This window comes from Canis lupus, chromosome 30, assembly GCF_003254725.2.
Source record: "Canis lupus dingo isolate Sandy chromosome 30, ASM325472v2, whole genome shotgun sequence".
Lineage (NCBI taxonomy): Eukaryota > Metazoa > Chordata > Mammalia > Carnivora > Canidae > Canis > Canis lupus.
The window spans coordinates 26,961,609-26,987,274 of NC_064272.1; the positions used below are offsets into that span (position 1 = coordinate 26,961,609).

Consider the following 25,666-nt stretch of genomic DNA (forward strand, 5'->3'; position numbering starts at 1 on the left):
TTTAATTTTAACTTCAGTGTTATCAAAATATTGGAAATGTAATAATGACAGAATATAAAATTTTCAGGGAAAAGTTTTCATAAATATATGGAAGGGACAGAGGACCACAAATGAAATGAATGGGAAGGTAGGTTGCTGACAGATGACTTCCTCGGCATGCTATACCTCAAAAGCAAAATCCTTTAATGACTTAAAGATACAAAGAACACCAAAAGGGCAAAAACTGTACACAGAACTGTCTTTGAAATTGGCTTACTAATTAATTCCTTTAAAACTTCATCTTTTATTTGGCACTGCCTCGCTTTCATGGCATTAACCAACACCCATCTTAACCAAGTTACAAATCTTTACATTCCACTTCCTGCTAGACATTATCTCCAGTCTGCACCCAAGGTGGTCTCTGTATGGTCTCCTCTGCCTCTAGTCTCCACTCTGCCTCCTAAACATCCTTCTACAGTGCCACCAGACTGATCGTTTCCAAAATACCATTCACAGCCTGTCAATCCCCTGCTCAAAACTCTTTCAAGGGCTCTCTGCAGCCTGGCAGATAAATGAGAAAGTGTCTGCAAGACACAAAGGTCCTTTCATGATCTAGCCCCTAACTCCCTGTGGTGGTGTTCTACCTCCGCTACTCATACTTGCACTGGATACGTCAGAAACTACTATTAATTTACTAAACAAGCCTAATTTTCTAGTGGCTAATGCTTCTCTCTATATATATAGATCATTCTTTGAACCTCAGTTGCCCTCCCTGAAGTTCCTCACCAGGCAAAATCCTAAGAGGCTCCTAAATCTCAGGTCCATTAAGGCCTGTCTGCAGCCTTCTTCAACTATTTCAAGCAACATTAGGGCCAGCTACCTCCTCACTTTATAAAGACTTCCCACTAAGCAGTAATTATACCATGACAAATGTTTGCACAACTGTCTTGTCACCAGGCAGGACTCTTCATTAGGACAAGAATCATCTAGCATCTGTTCAAATGAATTAAAAAAAATCCACATCTGAACATTATGGTAAAATATATAAATCCAATTCATGCTATATACATATATATGTATATATTTATAGGATATATATGAAATTTAGCTTGAAATTTTAAAATTATTCTTTTATATTTTAAAGCATATTGTCCTGTCATTTTAAAAACTAAGAACCAAATACTGGATTTCAAGAATAAAACCCTGAGCTCCAAGAAGTTTAATAAATACATAAAGAATCTGGACTTTGCTATTGCCAATATTTCTTGCCATAATGATGGTTCTTGAGTCTTTTTCATTCACAAATTAAACATTTAGAGAAAGATGGATTTTTCAAAGAAATATCATTTGAAAAGAAACAAGAAAGCCAAAGTATCCCTGAAAACCATCCCACTGGTCTAGAATAGCTTTCAGAAATAGGCTCAGCTGCCTGGATTTAGATTCTATCACAACTTACTCTTCTTACAAGACCTTCTACTATCTTTCTGGCTTCACAACTGTTTTAGCCCCTTGTTCTATCTTTGATCTCAATGTTATATGTACTGTGTTTAAAACTCTCCAAATAATTTCAGAATCTAATCTGACTGCTATACAGTTCTTTAGTGAAAGTTTCTATTTAATCTGATGAATATTAAAAAATGATATTTTGTATCTAAATCAGTCCTCAAATATTTTGGTCTCCTGATACCTTTAACACACTTACTTGAGAACCCTAAAGAGTTTTTTATTTGTGTGGGTTACAATTATGGGTATTTACCATATTGGAAATCAAAACAGAAAATTTTAAAATATTTATTAATTCATATTTTTAAAAACATTATGTAAAAAAATAAAAAACATTACATGATAGCACTGATAATACATATTTATGAATATAATATTATCCAAACAAAAAGTTATAGTAAAAAGAGTAGCATTGTTTTACATTCTTACAAATCTCTTTAATGTCTGGGTTGACAAAAGAGAGCTAGATACACCTATCTCCTTCTGCCTTAGTTCTGTTGAAATAATGTTTAGATTGAAGCATTTGAAGAAAATCTGATCTAACTATAGATATGTAATAAAAAAGGGAGGAACATCCTCATGATCTTTTCATGTAATCATGAATATTATACCCCAACTCAACAAGTGGTAGTTTCTTGAAGATTAGTTGTATTTTGGAATCTGAAACTCTATCAATAAATTCTTCATCTGAATTAAAATCAATTGGTCTACCTTACACTTTAGATGGACCTTTGGCACATACCTGATCATCATGCATTGGTAATATGGAAATATTGCTTCATTCAATTATACAGACCTCAATGTTGAGTGATTTCATTAACATCAAAAATCACAATTGTTAGTATCATATCCTAATTGTTAGTATCATATCTTTTTAAAGGCCACCAATCATATCAGCAAAGTCTTTTAAGTACTGGGAAGCTGCCAAACTCCAGGTGGCAAACACAAGTTTTCCAAAATTCTAACTTTTGCTTAAAAGTTGTAAAATCTTATCATTGGCAACAAACATCATCAGTGTTTTTTCTTGAAGTTGTTTTGCTGAAGTAGTTTTGTATTGTTGGGTATGTATGAATTACCCAAATCTGAATAATAATAGTCTGTCAATCACTCTTCCATTTAAAATGGTTTTCCAGGAAAAAAGCAACTAGTTCAGCTGACAATTCAAACAATGCACTGGTATTTGTCCTTGAGACAATTATTCTACTTAAGGATACATATTTCCTGCTTTGTCACACAAAATATTAAAGACACATACTCAAGAGCTTAAGTTTATTAAAATTGAATTTTTCCTATTCCATCAAGAATATTCTTAAGTAAAATTGGTGCTCTTTTTCTTTTTTTTTTTTTCATCTTATTTTTTACTGTGAGTACATGGTAGTGAAGAATACAATGGCTGCTATTAAAGTTTGGTGCTTGGACATGTTGAAAAAATTAAAATTAAAAAAATAAAATAATAAAATAAAATAAAAATAAAATGTAAAATATAAAAGAAAATATAAAGTTTGGTGCCACTGCCAATTCATGCATGCTAAGGCAGCCACAATTTTACACAATGATGCTTTTGCACCATCAGCACCAGTGTTAGCACAGTGAAAAATCATATATTATTTCAGTATTACTATGAAAAACAGTATTAACGTTTTGAGAAACGTGCCCTGGAATAATTTTTTTAAATGACATGAAATAAGGAAGGAATGTGCACTCAGAAAGTAAAAAATTAAAAGATCAGAGTATATATTATGTCCTAGCCAAATGAAGATATCATCAACAAATTAACTATTCTTGTTTCAGAATCACTAATATTCTAGGCCAAGTTTTTTATTCAGGTTAATGCAGTGTTCAGAGTAAACTCTGAATCAATTAGGTTTTCCTTCATAGTGACCACTCTGGTTTTGCAGAAGGGGGAGGGGAATTGTTTATTTTTACCACCAATGTTGCCCAATGATTTTTGTTATGACTTAAATGGGCCACTGCAATTCATCTGGATCTTGGAGGCAGATTACTCCTAGAAGGATCAGAAAACACCGCTCTGGCAGACTGCAGAAATCTGGTCCAATTATAACAAAATTAAACAGTGAGCCATGAGCATTTCTAGACTATATTCTGAATTAAATAAAATAACTGTAAGACAAATTAACATAGTTATACTTGCTAAAGGGACAGTTTTTATTAAAAGAGAAACACCTTTTGGGGTAATTTCACTCAGTGCTATGAAATTTGCCATGTAAATTCTTCTTCCATTTGTCAAATGAACCTAAATATTAATGAAGCTCCTAGCTACAGAGGTAATTCTAACATAATGCTTACTGTTTACATTTTGAGTACAGACCCCACTTGCCAATTAATCAAAACAAATTTTAAGTGTGACTAATATCATAAATCCCAGCAAAGTTACAGAAAATACAAATATATAAAATACTTTTATAAAATACTGGAATTATTATTTTAATGTACTTGTAGTATTTAATTCCCTATCATATAAAAAAGGCCTATTATAAATCCTCAAGCAGTGAGCCTTCAAATTTGCCTTCTGTGAAGCCTCAAAGTTTAATATGCTGTAGAAGACAACAGTCTCCATGTGCTTATAGAGCTCCTACAGAGAAAAAGCCAATCAGGAAAGCTATCAAGAATCCCAGAGGAACACCTCTTATCAAGGCTCTAAATAAAGTCTCACTCACTAAGAAAGGTTCCATATTATTGCTTTTTACAAGTGTGAAAGCCACTGCTATTGAGAGGAATTTCCTAATTGAGAAACTACTACACTACAGAACCAGTCAGAAAGGCAGTCAGTCTGGATTTCAAAGTTATCCATAGATCAAACTGTAAGCTTCACAAGAGGCAGTAGGTCATGTTTGATTCACCCCATGAACACTAAGCATCCAGCACAGTGTTTGCCCTAGAAGACACTAAATATTTAGTGAATGAACAAATGGCTACAGAAGGCTGGGAAATGGAAATGATGGCAAAGGTGAAAAACATGAATTACATTTCCATATTTTCTTTAAAAAAATGGTATATCAAATGGACTCCATTAAAAGCTCAAGAGTGGATAAGAATATAATCTTTTAATAACTAAATATAATGAACCATGCATACCCACCAGGCTTGATGTCCTTGTAAACAAAGCTTTCCAAGCCATATATGAATTCCCCTGAATGTGCGCCTGCATCCGCATGGCAGCAATAACCAGAACGCAAAGCATTTGAGAGACACCTTAATTTCACATGTAAAACATGTCTAAACTTAATTAAAAGAATCAGAAATCACGTAACAGACAAGTATAATGTGGTGACACCAAAACAATATATTTCTAAGGAAACAGTGAAACCACCTCCATTATTTCAACATACAAACTTTATTATTATAACACTATAACAAAATTTCCTAATAATTAAAATTATAACAATAATTTAAATTAAGCAAGGCAGACAAATATCTATTATGGCTAACAACTCATTGCATTATTGGAAATTTTCAAACAGCAAAAGCCTGCTATTTTGGTTCCCTTTTTGCCCACTGTATTGCCCATCTGCAGAATGAAATATTAACTTCAGAGTTACTTTTAGTCTGACCTGTTCCCTTTAGATATATTGTCTGATTCCTTTCTATCCATTCTTGTTAGTGATGGTGACATAGCATCATCCTCCATTTCCCTCCTCACATACGGCCCAGACACAACAGCAAGTTTAACCTTCCTAAACACAGCTTTGATGACATCAATCCCTGGATTTTTCAAGAAAGAAAAAGGAAAACTTCCTACGGATTCTCCCACTGGTCACAAATGAAAGTCCATTATAGCACAAAACTAAAAATACAGGATCTATATAGAGCCAGAGTATGTTCAAATTATAGCTCTATCATTTTCCAGCTGTGTGACTTGGACAAGTTATTTAACTTAGCTGTCTCAACTGTAAATTGGGAACAATGATAGCATTATATCATAGAATTATGACTATTAAATGAGTTAATACATATGAAGCATTTTGAAGAATGACAAACAGTAAACGCTCAATAAATGTTAGCTGCTATTCCATCAAACTCCCAAATTCTTACCTATTCCTCCTATTCTATACTTCCCTCTCTTTACTGTCCCCTCTACCAGAAGACCCTCTCTCCTTTTCTGCAAACTCATCTTTTAGACATAGCTGAAATATTTATCTTCATAGTGTCTGCCCTGATCTCTTTGGCTTAAGATAATATGTTCATTCTGAACTCCCCTACCACTCTTATCCTATACCTCTTTGATGTGACTCAACACTTTTTCCTATTTATGACTATGCATATTTCTTATTTTTTCAACTAAAATGTAAGGTTATTGACAGCAAGATTCACAGATTTTCTGATTTTTATGTTTCCAACAATGTGTTGAACAGACTGGCATCAAACTTCTCAAAAGAACCTAGTAATATCATTTAGTAAATGATATTTTCAGAATTCTCATTTAAAACCGAGCATTCTATTCCCAGCCAAATAAAACAAGTTTATAAGTAAACAAAGACTTTCAGACTTGAAAGGATTTTAACAATTATATACAATGTACCTTTCTTAAAAGCTACTAGATACATTTTAGCAAAGTAACAAACTAACAAAGAATGAAAGGCAAAGGACCCAGAAAAACAGTGAATTAAACACAAAAGACCAATTTCAGGAGGTCAACTGTGCAGCAGGCCTGAAAAACAATCATTATAAAGGGAAATGGGTCCGGGGTGGGGACCAATGGTGGGTATGGGCAATTAGAAAGTAATACTGATAGTCATGTAACAGATTTCAAGAAGTGAAAAGAATTAAAGGTAAATTTACAAAGAAAGCAAATAAAAAAGCATTTACAAATTCCAGAAAAATAAGCGTAAGAAAGGAAACATAATCATAGTACAATATTTGACCTACAGTGAACAATTACACTTCACAGTAGTGTAAATTTTGACTACTAATTGGCCAAAAATTATGATATAACCACATTAAGAGGACAGGGAGGGAAATTTAGAGTGAAAGGAGATGGTAAGAGAAGTAAAATCCTTAAGTATCATAAGAGGAAATCCCAGATAATACCTTACATTAATAGACTAGATAATGACAGAACATTAGTATTTCTAAAACTGTGGTTCCCTTTAAGGAATGGGTCTAAAGGGTAGAAAAGAGTGGAAGAGGGGACTGACATTTTTTATCAGAAGTCTTTATGGCAAAACTTTGATTTTAATGTGTGTGTATATATTACTTAGACAAAATTAACATTTTAAATACAAAATATATAGCATTTGGGAATCTTTGGCCTCACTAAGAATTTCATCTTTCCCTTTACTTTATAATAGCTTTCTCAGGAAAATAAAACTCACCACAATAAAATAAAAGGAGATAAATATCAAGAAGTTTATTTTTACAGTTGAGGAAATTGTTTAGGAATGAACTAACTGATATTTTCGTTTTATTTTTTTCCACATGATTGTGGGCAGCACTGTATTTTACCAAATGAAACAAATTAAGTAGAAATACTTTTTAAAAGCAGATTAGCTAGATGACTTTGTTCTCAATTATATTATCTGCTGCTCAGAGTTGAATCACTTTTTCTCCTTATCTCTCGGAGTCTCTATATCTATGCCATAGTGCTTTTGTGCTTTTAAAACCAAGAAATAAGTGAAAAAATTATAAGTCTCAAAAATAAAGTATGGTATTAAGTAAGAACTATTAATAATGGTGAAATGCAGAGCATCCAATGACTAGGGTCTTTTTATCATTTCTATGAATAATAACATTATGGTGATCCATATTCATAGAAGCTAGAAAAAAATTATATGCTGTCAAGATAATTAAATGTACTTATTGCAACTTAAAAAAATATTAACATATATTCCAATTATCCCATCTCTTTTTTTTTTTAAGATTTTATTTTTTAAGTAATCTCTAAACCCAACATGGGGCTTAAATACACAACCCCAAGATCAAAAGTCATATGTTCTACCAATTGAGGCAGCGAGGCACCAAGAATTCATCTTTTACCCCTATAAATATATCATCTCTTTTGCTCCTATAAACATATCAAATTATCCTTAACCTCTCTGCCAGGCCTAAACATATAAATTTCCTAAACATTAAGACCCAGAAGTCAAAATCTCATAGGTACTCAATACAATATGTATAGCAGGTTATCATTTACCAATTAAGCTGTCAACTACTACAAAAGGAGAGACTACATATGCTTTTTCTTACAGCCCACTGGAAACATGAAAATATTTTTTATATAATCACAATTATTTCCATCCAAAAATAAAAAAGAAAGGAATTTGGGGTTTGTTTCTGAAAGGAAAAGTATAACATAATCTTGTATATACATAATAAATTATATGAGTGTACAATTATGCTGTATTACATATAATACATATATTTTGATATTTTCTTATGTGTATCAATTTATCTAAATATATATCAATACGCCTACTGATGAATATGTATCATTAAATACAGTGTGTTAAAAAATATACTTAATCTGAACTGTATCAAGAAATTAATTAAATTCTAGTGCTCTCCAAGTCTTTCTCCTCAATTTATGTACTATTTCCACACATACTAATTAACCAAAACTGAGTAAAAGTAAATAATCACACTAAATTGTAATAAACAAAACCATTCTCATCTTGTTTTATTTGGCACACTAAGTAATAGAAATGAAGGATACTGTTTTCATAAAAATACAGACTTTCAAGCTTCAGAAAATAAGATGTGCTCAACTATGAAAAGAGAAAGAAAAAATACTAAGCTTTTCAAAATCTCTTCCATTAGGACAACCTTCTCTGTATTTTAAGTATTTTCATATTTTTTTGTAAAAGAATCCATCACTTTGCATAAGAAAAAGCAATTGGCAAAAAAAGAAAATGAAAGAAAAGAAAGAAGAAAGAAAGAAAAGAAAGAAGAAAGAAAGAAAAGAAAGAAAAGAAAAGAAAAAAAGAAAAGAAAAGAAAAGAAAAGAAAAGAAAAGAAAAGAAAAGAAAGCAAGCAAGCAATTGGCAGGCAGGTGCCTGGGTAACTAACTCAGTCAGTCAGAAGTCGGCCTTTGGCTCAGGTCATGATCCCAGGGTCCTAGGATCAAGCCCCGCATCTGGATCCCTGCTCCTAGGGCAGACTGCTTCTCCCTCTCCCTCTGTGTGCTCTCTCTCTCTCCCTCCCTCCCTCTCTCTCTCTCAAATAAATGAATAAATCTAAAAAAAAAAAAAAAAAAAGGAAAAGAAAAACCACTCAGGGCAAAAAGAATTAGAATCACTGATAAAGAATTTTAATGAACAAGCTATTTTTTAAGACTTTATTTATTCATGAGAAACAGAGAGAGGTAGAGAGAGAGGCAAAGACACAGGCAGAAGGAGGAGAAGCAGGCTCCATGCAAGGAGCCCGATGAGGGACTTGATCCAGGGACTCTGGGATCATGCCTTGTGCCGAAGGCAGATGCTCAACCACTGAGCCACCCCAGCATCCCTGAGTAAGCTATTTTTAAGAGAGATTTCTTATTGATTCAATTAAACATCAGTAGCTTAAGCTAGAAAACAAAATCTTAGTATATCTGAATATAATTTCTGTCATTTCTAATTAGGTTTGCCATATCTTTTAAGAGAGACCAAAGAGAAATGCATTAGCATTTGTGGTATCATCCTCTTTCATCACAGAAATACATAAACATGCCAACCAAATGATACAAAAATGATATAAAATGCTAATAACTCTCACACAGAGAGTGAGTTAGAGAATGAGCAACCAGAGAGTGATTTGACTTGAAAGAGAAAAACTTGAGGTTTGGAAAAGTCCTTAAACGTATTTGCCTTATAGACTGCTTTTTCATCTTATCTTATCCTTATCCTTATTCTTGCTCCATAAACCAAATCAAAATAGTCATCAGATTTATTTTTAGATAAAAATAAAAAATTAAAACTTAAGGCAAGATGTTAAAATGTTGAAATCTGAAGAATCAAGTTTTTAAAAATATCCTATATAATAATAAAGAGATACAGCTAACAACAGAATTATAGCACCATTTCTTCTAAACATTATTTCACTATATTGATACGCTGAACCTCATTATCCTCATAGATATATCCATGGATATACCTAAAAATGTAGAAGTATAATAATCTATTAACATTTGGCAAAAATAAACAGGCCTGCAAAAACTCACAGAAAAGTCACAATAAAAACAACTGGTTGAGAAAAGTGGGAAAATTAAACTGGCAGATAAAACAATCACATGGCAATGATTCCTAAATGTGAGTCATTATAATATTTGTAATCGGTATTTTGAGATATGATCTTAAAAGAATATTCTTTCTTTGGAATGACAACTTATGGAGTCTTACGAAAGCATCCTCTCAAAAAAAAAAAAAAAAAAAAGAAAGCATCCTCTCTACAGTGCATTATCTAAAATACGGATATATATAAATTTATCTAAAACATAAACATACCTTTCTCTGCCGCTTTTTGAAGGGCTTCTTCAATTCGGGATAGCTCTTTCTGTTTAATATCTTGCAAAGATTTTTCTTCTTTTTCAGCGTCATATTTAATACCTAAAAATATATAATTAGTTCATACACTAGGAAATGCAATTATTAAATAAAGAGGAAAAGTTCAACCTCATTATGATTGTGTACTTGTACTGTAAGTCTTGTAAGCCATTTTTTTTGTAACTCAAGAGTTGCATTCTTTAAATTAGTTTTACAGAAAGTTTAAACATAAATAATTCCTATTTATTTTCAAAGCTTTTATCAAAATAGAAAGGAAGAAAGAACGGAATTAAAGGGAGAAAGGAAAAAGGAAAAAAGGTTAAGCAGGAAAGAGTGAGTAGAAAGGTAAAAGGGAGAAACAAAAGGCAGGCAGAAAATTTATCAGAAAATTTCCAGTTATTTTGTCTGAGGGGTAAAATTTTGAGTAAGTATAAAAAACATGTAATCCAATACTAGCTGGTATCAATATAGATTAAAGACTTTCAGAAAGTAACTCAAGAATATATATCAACAATCAGAAAAAAAAAATTTCCTTTTTATCTAGAAATCCCATTTCTGATACTGTGTTCTAAGGAAATAACACAAAAGAACAAAAATGATATCTCTAAGAATAAGGTGTTTATAATGTTCAATGTAACAGCCCAAAACAGTAGGCATCTCACAATGAAATATCATACAGCCTTTCAAAATTACCACTATCACATATCAAAAATATATACAATAAGTAAAAAAATCAGATTCATGTTGTCTATATGTGATATATATCAACTCAAATATGTATATGGTAAAGAACGGAAAGCAAAATATAAAAATAAAAATTGTGTTTGCTTTATGATTGGGAGAACAAGTAATTTTTCCCTAAAATATCCAAACTTTTCTTAATATTAAATTATTCTTATAACTGAAAATACATTGCTTAAATAAACATATTGCTTAAACACTACTGCTTTACAACATTCATTAAAAATTAAAATGCATTCATTTACGATGAAAAAATGACCTATTTCACACACATTTTTTAACATTCCTCAAAATCAGAAGCAAAAAAATAGAGAAAAAAATCTCCATTCTTTAAATCTGTATAACACATCAGTACATTTTTAAAAACTTAATTCACTCATTCTTCAAAAGTAAATTATTTAATGCATTTCAACTCAAAATGAAGACTTAGCTGCAAAATAATTATTCACAGAGAATTTAACAAATGGTTAAAAAAAGGAATAATTCCTTCCAACATAAATTATTTTGTATACAAATGTGGCAATATATATGTGCATATATGTAAAATACATGTATATACGTATTGATTAGTTTATTTAAATTATCTATTTTATTAAACATATTAAAATACTTAACCAAGGTTAACAATTTAATTTCACTATGCTGTTACTGAATGGATATAACCTAATACAACATACTTGCTCCAGGGACAACAAGCAGGTATAGTCCCTCCAAGGTTGCAATAACTGCTTCTCCATAAAGGTTCTTCCAAGGAATCTTCAAAGTTAATTTATCTAAAGAAATATAATTTCAACCTTAAATTCTTATTTGGGCTGCTCCAGAAAATACACATTTCCCACTCTCCATCTAGAGAAAAAGTAAACAAAACCCTTCACACATATAGTATGTATATTAACTCAGGGAAAAAAAAAAAAAAGAAAAAAACCCCAATACTGAAGTTTGCAAAGATTTCTTCCATATTAATTACTATTAGAAGTAACTATGTATATTGTGCTTTATGCTTTCCAAACTTTCTGATATCATTTCATTTAATATTCCCAACCTGTAAGAAGGGATGAGACAGCTATTATTTCAATTTTGAAAACAAGAAATTCATTCCCAGAGAAGTTAAATAAATGACATAAGTCTACCCAAGTCATCAGTGTGGATGTCAGAGTGACTCAACTACTTATACCACCAGAATCACTGGCATCTTTAAATAAAGATGCCCAAAGTTCAAGGAACTGTTTAACCGGATAATAAGCTGAAGAGGAAATAAAATAATGCAACTTAAGGGAGCATATTTTGATGCACCTGCATGGCTTATGCAGGTAAGACAGTTTTACCTGGGAATCTATTCCCAGGGTTAAAATATCAAATTATTTCTCCATCTAAATTTTATTTTTCTTCAGTTTATAAACCTGTTGAGTTTCCTAAACAGCTCCCATGTCAGGGGAGTCTAGAGGTAATGCCAGTATACTCCTGGTCCATTTCTAAGTCTGATAACTTTACAGTGAAAATCACTTGTATTTATAACAAATATTGCTACATATGTAGTTAACTCATAAACTCCTAAAAAGTTGATTTGAGGGGCACCTGGGTAGCTCAGTGGATAGCATCCAACTCTTGATTTCTGCCCTGGTCATAATCTCAGGGTAACAGAATGGAGCCCTCTGTCAGGCCCCATGATTACTTAGCTCAGAGTCTGCTCAAGATTCTCCCTCTCCTTCTCCCTCTGCCTCTGCCCCTCTCCCTGCTCATGTGTGCCCATACTCTCTCTCTCTAAAATTAAATAAAATCTTAGAAAAAAAAATAAAGCTGATTTGATTGCCTTTGTGGTGAGCATGAGACTGAAAAAGTTGAAAATGCCCCTTTAGCCCTATAGCTTAAGGAAAAGGGATTGTCTGTTCCCTCTACCTTTTCTTCTCTCCATTTACCCTAATGCATTTTTCCTCCTATCCTTCATTAGCCTGAATTCCACTGGAATTGAGTTATATCATTGCTTCCCATTTATAGAACAGGAAATTTTTTATTTTTTATTTATTTTTTAATTTTTTATTTTTAAGTAAAAAGATAACCAACTTACAGTTTAGCTATTAGAAAACCAAATCATTCTTTTCTTTTTTTTCTTTTTAAGATTTTATTTGTTCACTCATGAGAAACACTGAGAGAGAGAGAGAGTCAGAGACATAGGCAGAGGGAGAAGCAGGCTTCATGCAGGAACCCCAATATGGGACTCAATCCTATGACCCTGGGATCAGGCCCTGAGCAGAAGGCAGACACTCAACCACTAAGCCACCCAGGCGTCCCAAACCAAAACATACTTGAGCTTAACTTAGCCACACTAACTTCACAGGTTAGGTATAATATTTTAACCTAATAAAAGTTTAATAACTAATATAAATGCTCCATAAACCAAAAAAAGAGATAAATTTTTTTAAAAGTATGCTTTGCATCCTTATATGTAGACGGTCAGTGAGTAATCCTAAAGAATGTCATTTAATTCTTTTAATAATTGAAAAGAAAAAAGAACAAATTCTGAAACATTAGCAAACCTCTTCTAAAATATAAACCCAGTTCTAATAACATAATAAATAATGTAATAGTTCTTTAAACAAATATAACTCATCTAATACTCTGCAAATGCAATTTCAATACTATGTTCTAAATTTGAAACTTCCTTAAAGACAAATATCTATTCATCCTTGCCTCTCCCACAGCTACCTACATAATCTTGCACATAGCAATGTGTGCATAAATATCTCAAAGGTAAAAAAAAATGAAAGAATGACTTTAACTTTACTCTAGTATTTCAATTCAGCATGCAGAGTGGCAATACTAGATACCACCATAGCTAAATATCAACACTTCACACAGCATAAGGCTCTGTGTAACAGACAAACAAAAAAGATAATGCATGGCCTGAAGCTTTCAATTTAAGGGAGTATCTCCTGTTTCAAGGGACAGAAACACAAAAGTGTTATTTTAAATGAAAAGGAACACATATGGGGGTGCCTGGGTGGCTCAGTCAGTTAAGCATCTGCCTTCGACTCAGGTCATGATCCCAGGGTCCTGGGATTGAGCCCATGTCCTACTTAGCAGGGAGCCAGCTTCTTCTCCCTCTCCCTCTGCCTACTACTCCCCCTGCTTGTGCTCTCTCTGTCAAATAAATAAAATCTTAAAAAAAAAAAAAAAAGGAACATGTATAGGTAATATAAGTAGACTCAAACAGAAGTATTCAAGTAATTGCTAAGAGATGCCAGAATAGTGAGACAATACCTTTCTTGAATATAAAATAAGTGAAGAAGGAAAGCCACATGGTGAAATAGCAGGGTGATGGAAGTGGAAGGAATGATGGTGGCATAAATGAAAATTCTAAAGTAACAGCAAGTTGTCTAGAGCTATAAATTACATTTTAAAAAAGTAAAAATCAGGTAAGTATGGAACAGTTGAGAGGACTTCACAGGTTATTGTTCAACTAAAAAATTTCTTCAACAAAGATGAATGTTTAGTTATGGATGATCTCAGTGTTAAGAGTTTAGCTGAGGGCAGCCCCGATGACTCAGCGGTTTAGTGCCACCTTCAGCCCAAGGCGTGATCCTGGAGACCCCCGGGATCGAGTCCCACGTCAGGCTCCCTCCATGGAGCCTGCTTCTCCCTCTGCCTGCATCTCTGCCTCTCTCTCTCTCTCTCAATGTGTCTCTCATGAATAAATAAATAAAATCTTTAAAAAAAAAAAGTTTAGCTGCAAAGACTTTCTACTTACCAAGACATATCCTCTATACTACGTTGCTGCATAATATATCCAGATGGTTGAACAAAATATGAGGGAAATAAGCTATACTTGAATTGTATTTACTAGAGTTTTGCAAATTATATCCCTTTCACATATAAAGAAAAAGCAGACAAAACTTAAATATCAATGTTGAATATCAAGATATGTTTCGTGCAGTAGAATCAAAGCCTAATAAGTATCATTGCCCTTCAAATGTCTTTTTTTTTTAGAGGGTAATTTTCTACCCTTTTGTCAAAATCTTAAAGTATTTATGTATTACAATAGCATATATTAGGCCCAGAACTCCAAAACCTCTCACATTTTTGTCCAAGCTAAAAAATGTTTTAGATTAAATAACACAGGAAAAATAAAAAACTAAAAGGACTAAGAATAACTCAAGTGAAGAGTACTTACCAATTTGGCCAGCTTTGACTTTAAAAGGAACATCCAATTCACTCTTAGAAAGGAAGAAAAAAATTTTAAAGACATCTTAAATTATTAAGCTCCCACAAAATCACCTTCGTATCATCATTTAAATACACAATCACCTTGGGGTGCCTGGGTGGCTCAGTTGGTTAAGCGTCTGCCTTCTGCTCAGGTTATGAACCCAAGGTCCTGGGATCAAGCCCCACGTTGGGCTCCCTGCTCAGGAGAGCGTGTGCTTCTCCCTCTCCCTCTGCCCTGCCACCCCCCTCCCCCCATTTCCCTCACCCCCCTCATGCTCTTTCGCTCTCTTTCTCAAATAAATAAAATCCCCCCCCCAAAAAAATATACAATCATCTCGAAGGAAAAATATGAAATAAATTTTCTGTATCTGAGTAACTCAGAAAGGACATCCTGAAAAAAGAGAATTTCTAGTGACTTAAATTGGACTCTGAGGAAAGATTCACAAGAGGAACACAACTATAAATAGAGGCAACAGAAAAAGTGTTTATGGTTAGGAATGCCTGGGTGGCTCAGTCAGTTAAGCGTCTGCCTTCAGCTTAGGTCATGATCCCAGGGTCCTGGGCCTAAGTTCCATGTCAGGTTCTCTGCTCAGCAGGAAGTTGGCTTCTCTCTCTGCCCTCCCACCCTCCACTTCTGCACTCTCTCTCTAATAAATAATAAAATCTTAAAAAAAAAAAGAGTTTGTAGTTAAAGTAATTGGGTAAACTGGTTACTTGTTTTAATAAACCACACCAAGACCAATGGAAATGCCAGGAGCTTTTAAAATAATAGATGGACACTGCTTAACTGAAATACTAGAATAGGAAAAGGAAGAGTCCTTTCACAAAAATTAGTTGAAAATAATAACAACTATTTTCTCTCAAATAAAACATTTGGTAAATAAATAAAACAATCCTAAAAGGAAAGAGAGCTTCCCTACTTATTACTAACCAAATTAGCATTTACTTTAGATAAGTTACTGACAGGTACCAATCATTAATAAAAATAAACTTGCACTTATCTGGATTGGAAAGCACAAATAACTTTTATAGTCACAGAGTACTAAACAATAACTGATATTCACAACGATCACTTGAATCTTTATAATTTTTTTTTAAGATTTTATTTATTTATTCATGATAGAGAGAGAGAGAGAGAGAGAGAGAGAGAGAGAGAGGCAGAGACACAGGCAGAGGGAGAAGCAGGCTCCATGCCGGGAGCCAGATGTGGGACTCAATCCTGGGTCTCCAGGATCATGCCCTGGGCCGAAGGCAGGCGCCAAACCGCTGAGCCACCCAGGGATCCCCAAATCTTTATAATTTTTAAAAACTAAACCAATCAGAATAGCCTTTTTGTTAGATGTACCTTAGTACATACTATCAACCTGATGATTGAAATACCTTAGGTAACAATTAACTAAAATAATCATTTTACCCAATCATCTGATTACTCAAGCATTCTAGGTGAACAGGAATTGAATGCAATACTGATCTTCTTCTAAACCAAAAAGCAAAATTCTTCTCTGATGGTAAGAGAACTGCTCTACACCCAAGATAGAAGAGGCAAGTGCAGGGAGAGGGGGATGCATTCAAGGGCATTCATCTTATACTTTAAGTTATACAGGATACAAACTGTAAACTATAACTGTAAACACTTCTAAAAGTTTGGTCTCATGCTCACTTTTGACTCTCATGAAATAATTTTTCACAAAAAATAAACGTAAACAGCCATATTCAAAGTAAATTCTCACCAATCCAATTTAGTTTAGGAAGCTAGCTTGAATTAATGGAGAATGTTAATTACAAAATAATTTATTATATTTAATTATAACCCAAATTCAAACTAGACTAAGAGAGATTTCAATTTGTCTCTTAAGCATGTTAGATACATATCCTCTCCCTGCAATTCTATTTACACTTCTTTCCTTCTAAAATATTTTCCTAAAAAAGAAAAAAATAACCTTTATTCCAGTCTCCAGCAAAAGAGTCTTAAGCTCTAAATTTTGGGGTAAAGTTTAAAAAGTTGTAGCATCCTATATAAAGGAAAAGAAAATTTAAATATTTTGAGTGCCCACTACTTGCCAGGCTCTACTTTTAATCTTATTCAAGCCACAAAGGAACAGAGATATTATATCATTTTGTATTATTAACTTCAATTTAAAGATGATTAAACTGGGGGTGCCTCAGTGGTTGAGCATCTGCCTTTGGCTTAGGGCATGATCCTGGGGTCCTGGTATTGAGTTCTGTATCAGGCTCCCTCTGCCTTTGTCTCTGCCTCTGTCTCTGTCTCATGAATAAATAAAATCTTTAAAAATAATAAATTAAAAAAAAAAAAGATGATTAAACTAATGCTCACGGAAACTGAGAAACTTGCCAAAAGTCTCATAGCTGGTGAAAGGGCAGAGCTAGCTCTGAAACCCAGGTCTGCTAGACTACAAGGTCCATGCCCTTTCCACCATGCCTGCCAAGTTGTTTTCAGGAGAACAAAATTAATTGTTACTTCTCGTGACAAAGTTCCATCTCTAGGATCTTTAGTATCCAAAACTGGCTTCCCTGACACCAGTCATGTGAACACTTTGAGTATAAGACTCTCCTTAGATACACAGTTTAATATGTAGAAATCCAACCAGAAGTCAACACTAGGATTATAAACATACTATAGTTTGTTAGAAATTTGATCAATTATTAAATAATAATTACTCATTCTGGGGCACCTGGGTGGCTCAGTGGGTTAAGAGTATGACTGCTGATTTTGGCTCAGGTCATGATGTCAGCGTTGAGATAGCCCCACATCAGGTTCCATGCTCAGCAGAGTCTGCTTGGGATTCACTTTCTCCCTTCTCCCTCTGCCCCTCCCCTCACCTGCATGTGCGCTCTCTCTCTTTAAAACAAATACATTTTTTTAAAAAGTCTAAAAAAAAAAAAAAAGAATAAACTCATTCTTAAGTGACTTCATAGAATCAAATTAAGTCTAATAGGCTAAAGCCTAACAGGGAAGGGGATGGGAAGTAAGGGATGGAGAGCCAGAATCCAAAAAAGCTACCTGACTTATTAATAGTACCATAATATTATAAAGCTGGACTGTCAATGTATTTCCAAAGATATAATTATTCATTTGACAAATTGCTAAAATCAAATTCTTATTTACCAAAAAAATATGTAAAGACAATTTTGGAGAAAATTATTTCAAGGAAGACAAATGTCTACTATAAAGCTATTCAGTCAAGTCAAGGAAAAACATTCCATTTCCCAAAAGATACCATTTTGATCATCAGGGGGAAAAAAATCCAAATTTTTAATCTCAGATTTTCCTATAGCAAACCATTAAACAAGTAATCCTTCCCTGAACGACTCACATTATCTGGTACCAGGTAACCAAGAATTTCTGGGAGCTTACCAAATTAACTGAATAATCAACATAGCTTGAAAACTTACCAGAGCATTTTCTTTTATCTGTAGGTTATCTAAGGCCACATTACCTTAAAAAAAAAAAAAAAGGAAAAATATGAAGTTAAAATATCAATTAATGTAACCTCATAATGCAGTACCAAACACTATGATACTATGCTAAGTGATAAAAAGACAATAAGCAAAGGAAACTTCAAGAACTTAAGCAGCTAATAACACTTGAGATATATATATATATATATGACACATGGATACATACATACACTGATGTGTGTGTGTGTGTGTGTGTGTATACTATAGGCTAGCCCAACACAAAAGAAATTATAAAATATTTAAACTGGCTAACATTCAAATAGACAATGTGAAAGAATTTGGAGACTTTCAGACTGAAGAATTCTAGAACCTAAGAAAGTACCTATCATTTTGTATGATTAAGCCAAAGCACCCCCTCACATAAAGGACATAAAGAGATCACTATTAGAACAGATCAATTATATTGTAACCCAGGATTCTCTCCTTAATTATGGTGTTAATGAACATTTTCTACAGGAATATAATGTTGGTCTTTTAAAACTCCAAACATGCTAACTTCCCAATGATTATTGTTTATGGTTCTAAAGTTACTGTTTGGGACGCCTGGGTGGCTCAGCAGTTGAGCACCTGCCCTCAGCTCAGGGCATGATCCAGGAGTCCCAGGATCGAGTCCCACATCAGGCTCCCTGCATGGAGCTTGCTTCTCTCTCTGCCCAGGTCTCTGCCTCTCTCTTACTGTGTCTCTCATGAATAAATATATATAAAAAAATCTTTTAAAAAATTTTAAAATTAAAGTTACTTTTATTTTTTTAAGTAAACCCTATACCTCCCATGTGACACTCAAACTCACAACACCAAGATCAAGAGTAACATGCTCTACCAATTGAACCAACCAGGTGCCCCTATGGTTCTGTTTAGTTCAATTCTTCTTAAATCTATTTAAAGCCATCATGATACCATTACATGACACCAGTTTTAAACATTGTACTGCTATTTGTTGATGTATTTTTTTAAGATTTTTTATTTATTCATGAGAGACACACAGAGAGAGGCAGAGACACAGGCAGAGGGAGAAGCAGGCTCCCCGTGGGGAGCCCAATGTGAGACTCGATCCCAGGACCTCAGGATCATGGCCTGAGCCAAAGGCAGACACTCAACCACTAAGCCACCCAGCCACCTATTTGTTGATATATTATAATTAAACATTCTTGCTTATATAAAAAATCTAATGAAAAGAAAGTTTCCATTTCATTTAAATTATCTAAAGGTTAATAAAAATTATCATTTCAATATTAAATGCATGACTTATTCAGTTATATATTTTCTTTTTTTTTCTTTCTAGAGATTTATTTGTTTGAGAGAGAGAGAGAGAGAGAGAGCACGAGCAGGGAGGAGGAACAGAGCCAAGCAGGGAGCCTGATAGGAGGCTCAATCTCAGGATCCCAGGATCATGAACAAATGCATATGCTTAATTGACTGAGCTACCTAAGCACCTCTGTTATATATTTTCTTAATCACTCATGACACATTTAATTTTTAAAAACACAATACTTTCTATGCTATAGCCATAAGTATTTTTCAATCAAGGAGTTTTTCCCTCACAGTATTTTGTTGTGAATTTAAAAGAATATTTAATTCTACTATGCCATTGCTAGAGATGACTTTACCCCAGATCTCAGATTTTTTCAAACAAAAAGCACCTCCTATAAGTTAGGTGCTGAAAAGAGAGAAACGATAACAACATCCCTGCTAGTACAGAACTCTCAACCTAGCAAAGGAGACTAAATTTCTAAAATTTTGGAAATATTCTAGTGGCATTAGAGGAGAAAAGTGCACAAATGCAAAGAAGGAGACACCTAACTGCCTAGGGAGATCAAGAACTTCCCAGTAAGGCTAGGCTAGAAGGCTAAAGAAATATTTACTGGGTGGGTAAGAAAAGAGGGCAAACACACCTGCATGAGTAAGACACATTTTAGAAACCACATGTGATTTGATGTAGCTGGAGGGTATGAGAAAAGGATAGGAGATAAAGTTAGGTTGGCAGGAGCCAGACTAACCATGAAAAGTCCAGACTGGTCACAACACAAAGATGAAATACACATAACAAGGATGACAAAATCAGAGCCATATTCGAGAACCATTACTCTACTCTTCTAAGAAATAACCATGGATCTGTCCAAACAATTTAGCTATAAGGATACTACAGTATTGGTTAGAAGGGCAGAAAGAATGGATGAATGGGGGGGAGAGAGACTAGAGGGATGGAGGACCTAAGGAATTAAATGTCCAAGAAGGCACACATCATAATACATCTATGATATAGAGCAAAAGTGTAGACAGCTAAGGGAAGATATTCAAAAAATATGAATTTTTTTAAAAAGTCAAAGAATGCCCAGATTGATCCAATCTGATATAATTTAAAGAGTATACATATGTACACATACAAAGAAAACAACTGTAAAACTAGATACCATAATGATCAGAGTGGTTATTTCTATAATAAAGTTCATTTGTTATACATTTATTTTAATTTTCTAAAATAAACTGCTGAAAGCCGCAAAAAAAGGAGAAGGAGGTAAGAAGCCTTACAAGCCTTATCAGCATTATAATAGGACAAACGGGAAAGAGTACAGGCAGTGGAGCAGCTTCCACAATACACTAAAAAGAAGGGGATCTGGGTGGCTCAGTGCAGTAAGCATTTGACTTCTGATTTCTGTTCTCATCATGATGTCAGGGTCATGAGATGAATCCATATCATCCCGTCGTCCTGTGCTGCCCCATCTTACCCAAGAGTCTACTTAAGATTCTTCCTCCCTCTCCTTCTGTCTCTGTCCCTGTCCCTACTCACAAGCACTCTCTCTCTCTCTCTCTCTAAAAAAAAAAAAAAAAAAAACACGCTAAAGAGAAATTAAAACCTGAAATAGTAACTTCAAAGTCAAAGAGGTAGAGTCAGGGTAAAAAGTTATTTTATAGGTAGAACTGACAAGATGACATCACAGACCAAATTCAGGAATAATAAAGTAGTGGTGGAAAAAAGACACATGTTCTGGAATTGGGAAAAAAAAAATCCTTAAGTATTATACGTAGGGAGGTCTGGGTGGCTCGGTGGTTGAGTGCCTGCCTTCAGTTCAGGGCATGATCCCAGGGTCCTGGGATAGAATCCCACATAGGGCTCCCCACAGGGAGCCTGCTTTTCCCCTCTGCCTGTGTCTCTGCCTCTCTCTCTCTCTGTATCTCTTCTGAATGAATAAATAAAATCTTAAAAAAAAAAAAAAAAAAAAGAGGAGATCCCTGGGTGGCTCAGCAATTTGGCACCTGCGTTCAACTCAGGGTGTGATCCTGGAGTCCCGGGATCAAGTCCCACATCGGGCTCCCTGCATGGTGCCTGCTTCTCCCTCTGCCCGTGTCTCTGCCTCTCTTTCTCTGTGTGTGTGTGTGTGTGTGTGTGTATGTCTCTCATGAATAAATAAATAAAATCTTTAAGAAAAAAAGAAGTATTACATGTAAAAATTACATAAAAAGGAAAAATATTGCTGGATTTAATTTGATCAATGATGGATTATAAATAATCACAATTGGAAACTCTACTCAAGTCAAAAGAACTGAGCTGCACAGATGCTAGTACACATTTGAAGCAATCCAAACTAGTTTAACAAGATCTAAGGCCCATAAAGAGACATGCAAACTTACTCATGAATTTGGATAGCTCTACTCAGTGATCCTCACTAGTGGGTCAAATGTCATTAGGGGTGCTCACAAATAATCTACATTAGATATAAAGTATTTTTTTTAACAATTATTAAGACACTAACACAATGTAGGTAAAAATATAAATGCGTTTATAAAAAGTGGGCTATTTTTAATCAGTCTTTCATCTTTAATGAATAGACGGTATTTATTTATTTAGATTTTATTTATTTACTCATGAGAGACAGAGAGAGAGGCAGAGACATAGACAGAGGGAAGAAGCAAGCTTCCAATGGGGAGCCCGATGCGGGACTTGATCCTGGGACTCCAGGAGCCAAAGGCAGATGCTCAACTGCTGAGCCATCCAGGCATTCCAAATAGATGATATTTAAATGTGAAATACTGAAAACTACCAATACGATTAACACAGTTGAACAAGTATACTTAGAAAGTCAGACAAAAGAGGTAACTGATTATTGCTAACAGGATTAAAGATTTTTTAATTAATGTTTTTCAGTATTTTCTAGCTTTTTTAATAATCAAATATGATTGCTAAAATTATACAAACTGTGATAATGGAAAACAAAACAAAGGTAAATTCTAATGTCAGTAGGACCTCAATATATTTATATACATTCCTCCTACATCTAATATCTACCTTACAAGACACATTAAAAAGTATCTTATTTCTGCTATGTAGAGTCTAGCAAGCAAATGCAAACTTCCTCTCTGCAAAATGTGATACTATCTAACAGTAAATATAACAATGAAATAAGAATGACACATTCTATAAATTATCTGCACTGAAGGTGGAGCCACTAGCCCTACCACAAAGAAAAGGGGAGGGATAGCAGCATATTACAGATTAACACCAGGGTAAAAGTGCATTCATTCATTCGACCAGTAGATGAGTGCTTTATCTATGTAAGGCACTGTGCTAACATGTACCCTTCCACTAACCTGCATGCTTTTCTGCAGGCATATCTGCAGGAGTTTAATTATCTATATCCTCAGAATATTAGAAATTTTGTTTACATAAAAAATAATTTATAAGACTAAGACTAAAGCAGACTCCCTCCTAAATATCAACCATTTTATTTTTAAATGAATACTGAGGGAAAAGTTAGATTTAATTTCCTGCTTCTACTTCAAGATAACATAATAATTCCATATATAAGCAAATAACTTTAGTGCTACAGCCAGATCACAAGGCTAAGAACAGAGGCCATAGAAAGTTCCTGAAAACCTAGAGGAAGGATAAATATTTGTGTCAAGACTTTAAAAAACAAACAAACAAGAAAAAGAATGAATGATAATTAGAGGGGCGCCTGGGTGGCTCAGTGGTTGAGCATCTGCCTTTGGCTCAGGTTGTGATCCCGAGGTCCTGGGATCTAGTCCCAAATCAGGCCCCTTGCAGGAAGCCTGCTTCTCCCTCTGCCTATGTGTCTACCTCTCTCTGTGTGTGTGTGTGTCTCTCATGAATAAATAATTAAAATCTTTAAAAAGAAAAAAAAGAATGATAATTGGAGATAAACTAGATAAACCTAACTCTTCCAGCAAGGAGGGCACTAAAGCCAATCCCACAATCAGGTGTCTCTACTCCCATAGAGAAGTTCCAAGAAGACGGTGGTGATACACAAGTAAGGAAGTTCTATGAAGTGATTTCCTTTTATGATGGACTGACAGGTCTAAAGGATAAGAGTAAGTAGTAAGTGAAGTCAGTGTTTCAAAAGAGAAGACTTCTCATTCTCACCTTATATGATTCTCAGTAATAAACTAGAAACATTTTGACGAGCATACATAGCTAGGGAGTCACACACAGTTTCCAAATTAATTGTAAAGGGTATTTTCAGAACTAGTTTAAAGGGTAAATTCTGGATCAAAATTTAATAATCTTTACTAATGAACCAGAAGATGAAAATGATGACAAAAATCTATTAAATTAGCAAAGGACACCAACGTAAATAGAGTTGGAGTCATCTCAAAAAATACAATAGAGGGGATCCCTGGGTGGCTCAGCGGTTTAGCGCCTGCCTTCAGCCCAGGGCATGATCCTGGAGTTCCGGGATCAAGTCCCACATCAGGCTTCCTGCGTGGAGCCTGCTTCTCCCTCTGCCTGTGTCTCTGCCCCCCCCCCCCATGTGTCTCTCATGAATAAATAAATAAAATCTTTAAATAAAAATAAAAAAAAAAAAACAGAAAAAGAAATGGTTGCCAAATTACAGAAAACAACCAAATTAGCAGATTTGTGAATACAAATGAAATGGTACTGGCATAATATGTAACAAGCTTAAGTCTAAGAATGGCTTCTAAAACATAATAGTCTACAAAATAAATAAAGAAAGGTGATACTGATGTTAAATACCTTCAATTAGAAATTATCTAGACTTTCACAGAAGTTTAGCTATATCTTTCTAGTGGCACTTAACTACATAAATCCCTAATCTGATTATAAACTTCTTACTGAGTCTCCTCATAGTAGGTGCTCAATAAACAGACATAATTGATTTAGAATGCATATTTCACTGAGGTAGGATGACTACAGTAAGAACATAAAATCGTTCTATTTTAGACCCTCTGAGCTACAACCTTTCTTGATCCTCACAGCCTTCTAATGAAGGAGACAGGACATAGACATCAAGCAAAAGAAACCGAGGCTTAGGGAGGCTAATGACTGGCCTAAGGTTACTATGTCAACCTAGTGAGTGGTAGACCAGAGATCAAATTCTCTGATGCCCAGTGTTTTGTTCAGAGTATCACACTGTCTTCCAAAGAGCAGAGAAGAATGGGTAAAGAATTTTAATTCTGAAAATAATTCTATCTCCCTTGAGGGGAAAAAATGCCATACACGGAGAGGCCTGTGTAGTTGATGGATCCACTTTTGGTCTTTGCATTTTAAGACTGTGAAAAAAAATCCAAACACAAAGGAAAACTAAAATCAATACAACTAACAAGGACAAAACCAGTAAGAAAGACAGAGTCCAGGTGTATGTTAGGAGGATTATCAGAAAAAAGGATAGTGCCACAGTGGAAAATACAGAAGCAGGAGAAAGCATTGCAAAATAACCATTTTAGGACTTTTCAAAAATTTACGTTTTTCTAGAAACAAAAGACAGAAATTCCTAAGTTATTCAGAACCATAAATATCTTTAAACCTAATTCCCTCTCACTTTACATATAACAACCAAAAAAAAAATGAAGCCTAAAGAGATCAGGCAATTTATCTAAGATCAGACAATTAACATGTAGCAGTGCTAATAGAACCTAATGATAATTGGAGATAAACTGGATAAACCTAATCCTGGTCAATGTTCTTAATGTAAAACAAACTAATTTAAAACTGTGTTTAAAAACAAAACAAAAAACTCCAACAAACAAAGATGCCATGTGTTACTCCATGAAACTAGCTTTGCATACTATAAAATAATAAATAGGTAATGCTATGTATTTGTTACCTTTACATATCTATCACAGACTCATTATTCATTTGAAATTATATAAAATATTCAGACATTCATTCTCCAATAAAGTGAGTTAAAGTAATGACTGAGCAGTTTTTTAAAACATAAATCAAATTATTTTCAATAATCATTGGTTTAGTAAGGAATATTGAAGAAACTATTGTAGCAATTCATTTCAATTGAATCTTTCCATTCAAC

At 34.1% G+C, this 25,666-nt stretch overlaps 1 protein-coding gene across 5 annotated transcripts in view; it reads right to left on the minus strand.

The window, feature by feature from the left end:
• VPS13C (vacuolar protein sorting 13 homolog C) overlaps positions 1 to 25,666 on the minus strand; it is a 176,356-nt gene that overhangs the window by 145,043 nt on the left and 5,647 nt on the right. For 4 of the 5 annotated variants that reach the window (XR_003146096.3, XR_007407480.1, XM_025472615.3 and 1 more), the window contains exons 2-6: positions 18,315 to 18,358; positions 14,869 to 14,911; positions 11,378 to 11,473; positions 9,921 to 10,022; positions 4,583 to 4,645 (exon numbers count right to left, since the gene is read on the minus strand). Coding sequence is in view for 3 of the 5 variants with exons in the window: in XM_025472615.3 (XP_025328400.1) it covers positions 4,583 to 4,645; positions 9,921 to 10,022; positions 11,378 to 11,473; positions 14,869 to 14,911; positions 18,315 to 18,358 (348 nt within the window). In the remaining 2 variants the exon portion in view is untranslated. The remainder of the gene's footprint in view (positions 1 to 4,582; positions 4,646 to 9,920; positions 10,023 to 11,377; positions 11,474 to 14,868; positions 14,912 to 18,314; positions 18,359 to 25,666) is intronic. The other variant, XM_025472616.3, reaches the window with a different exon arrangement.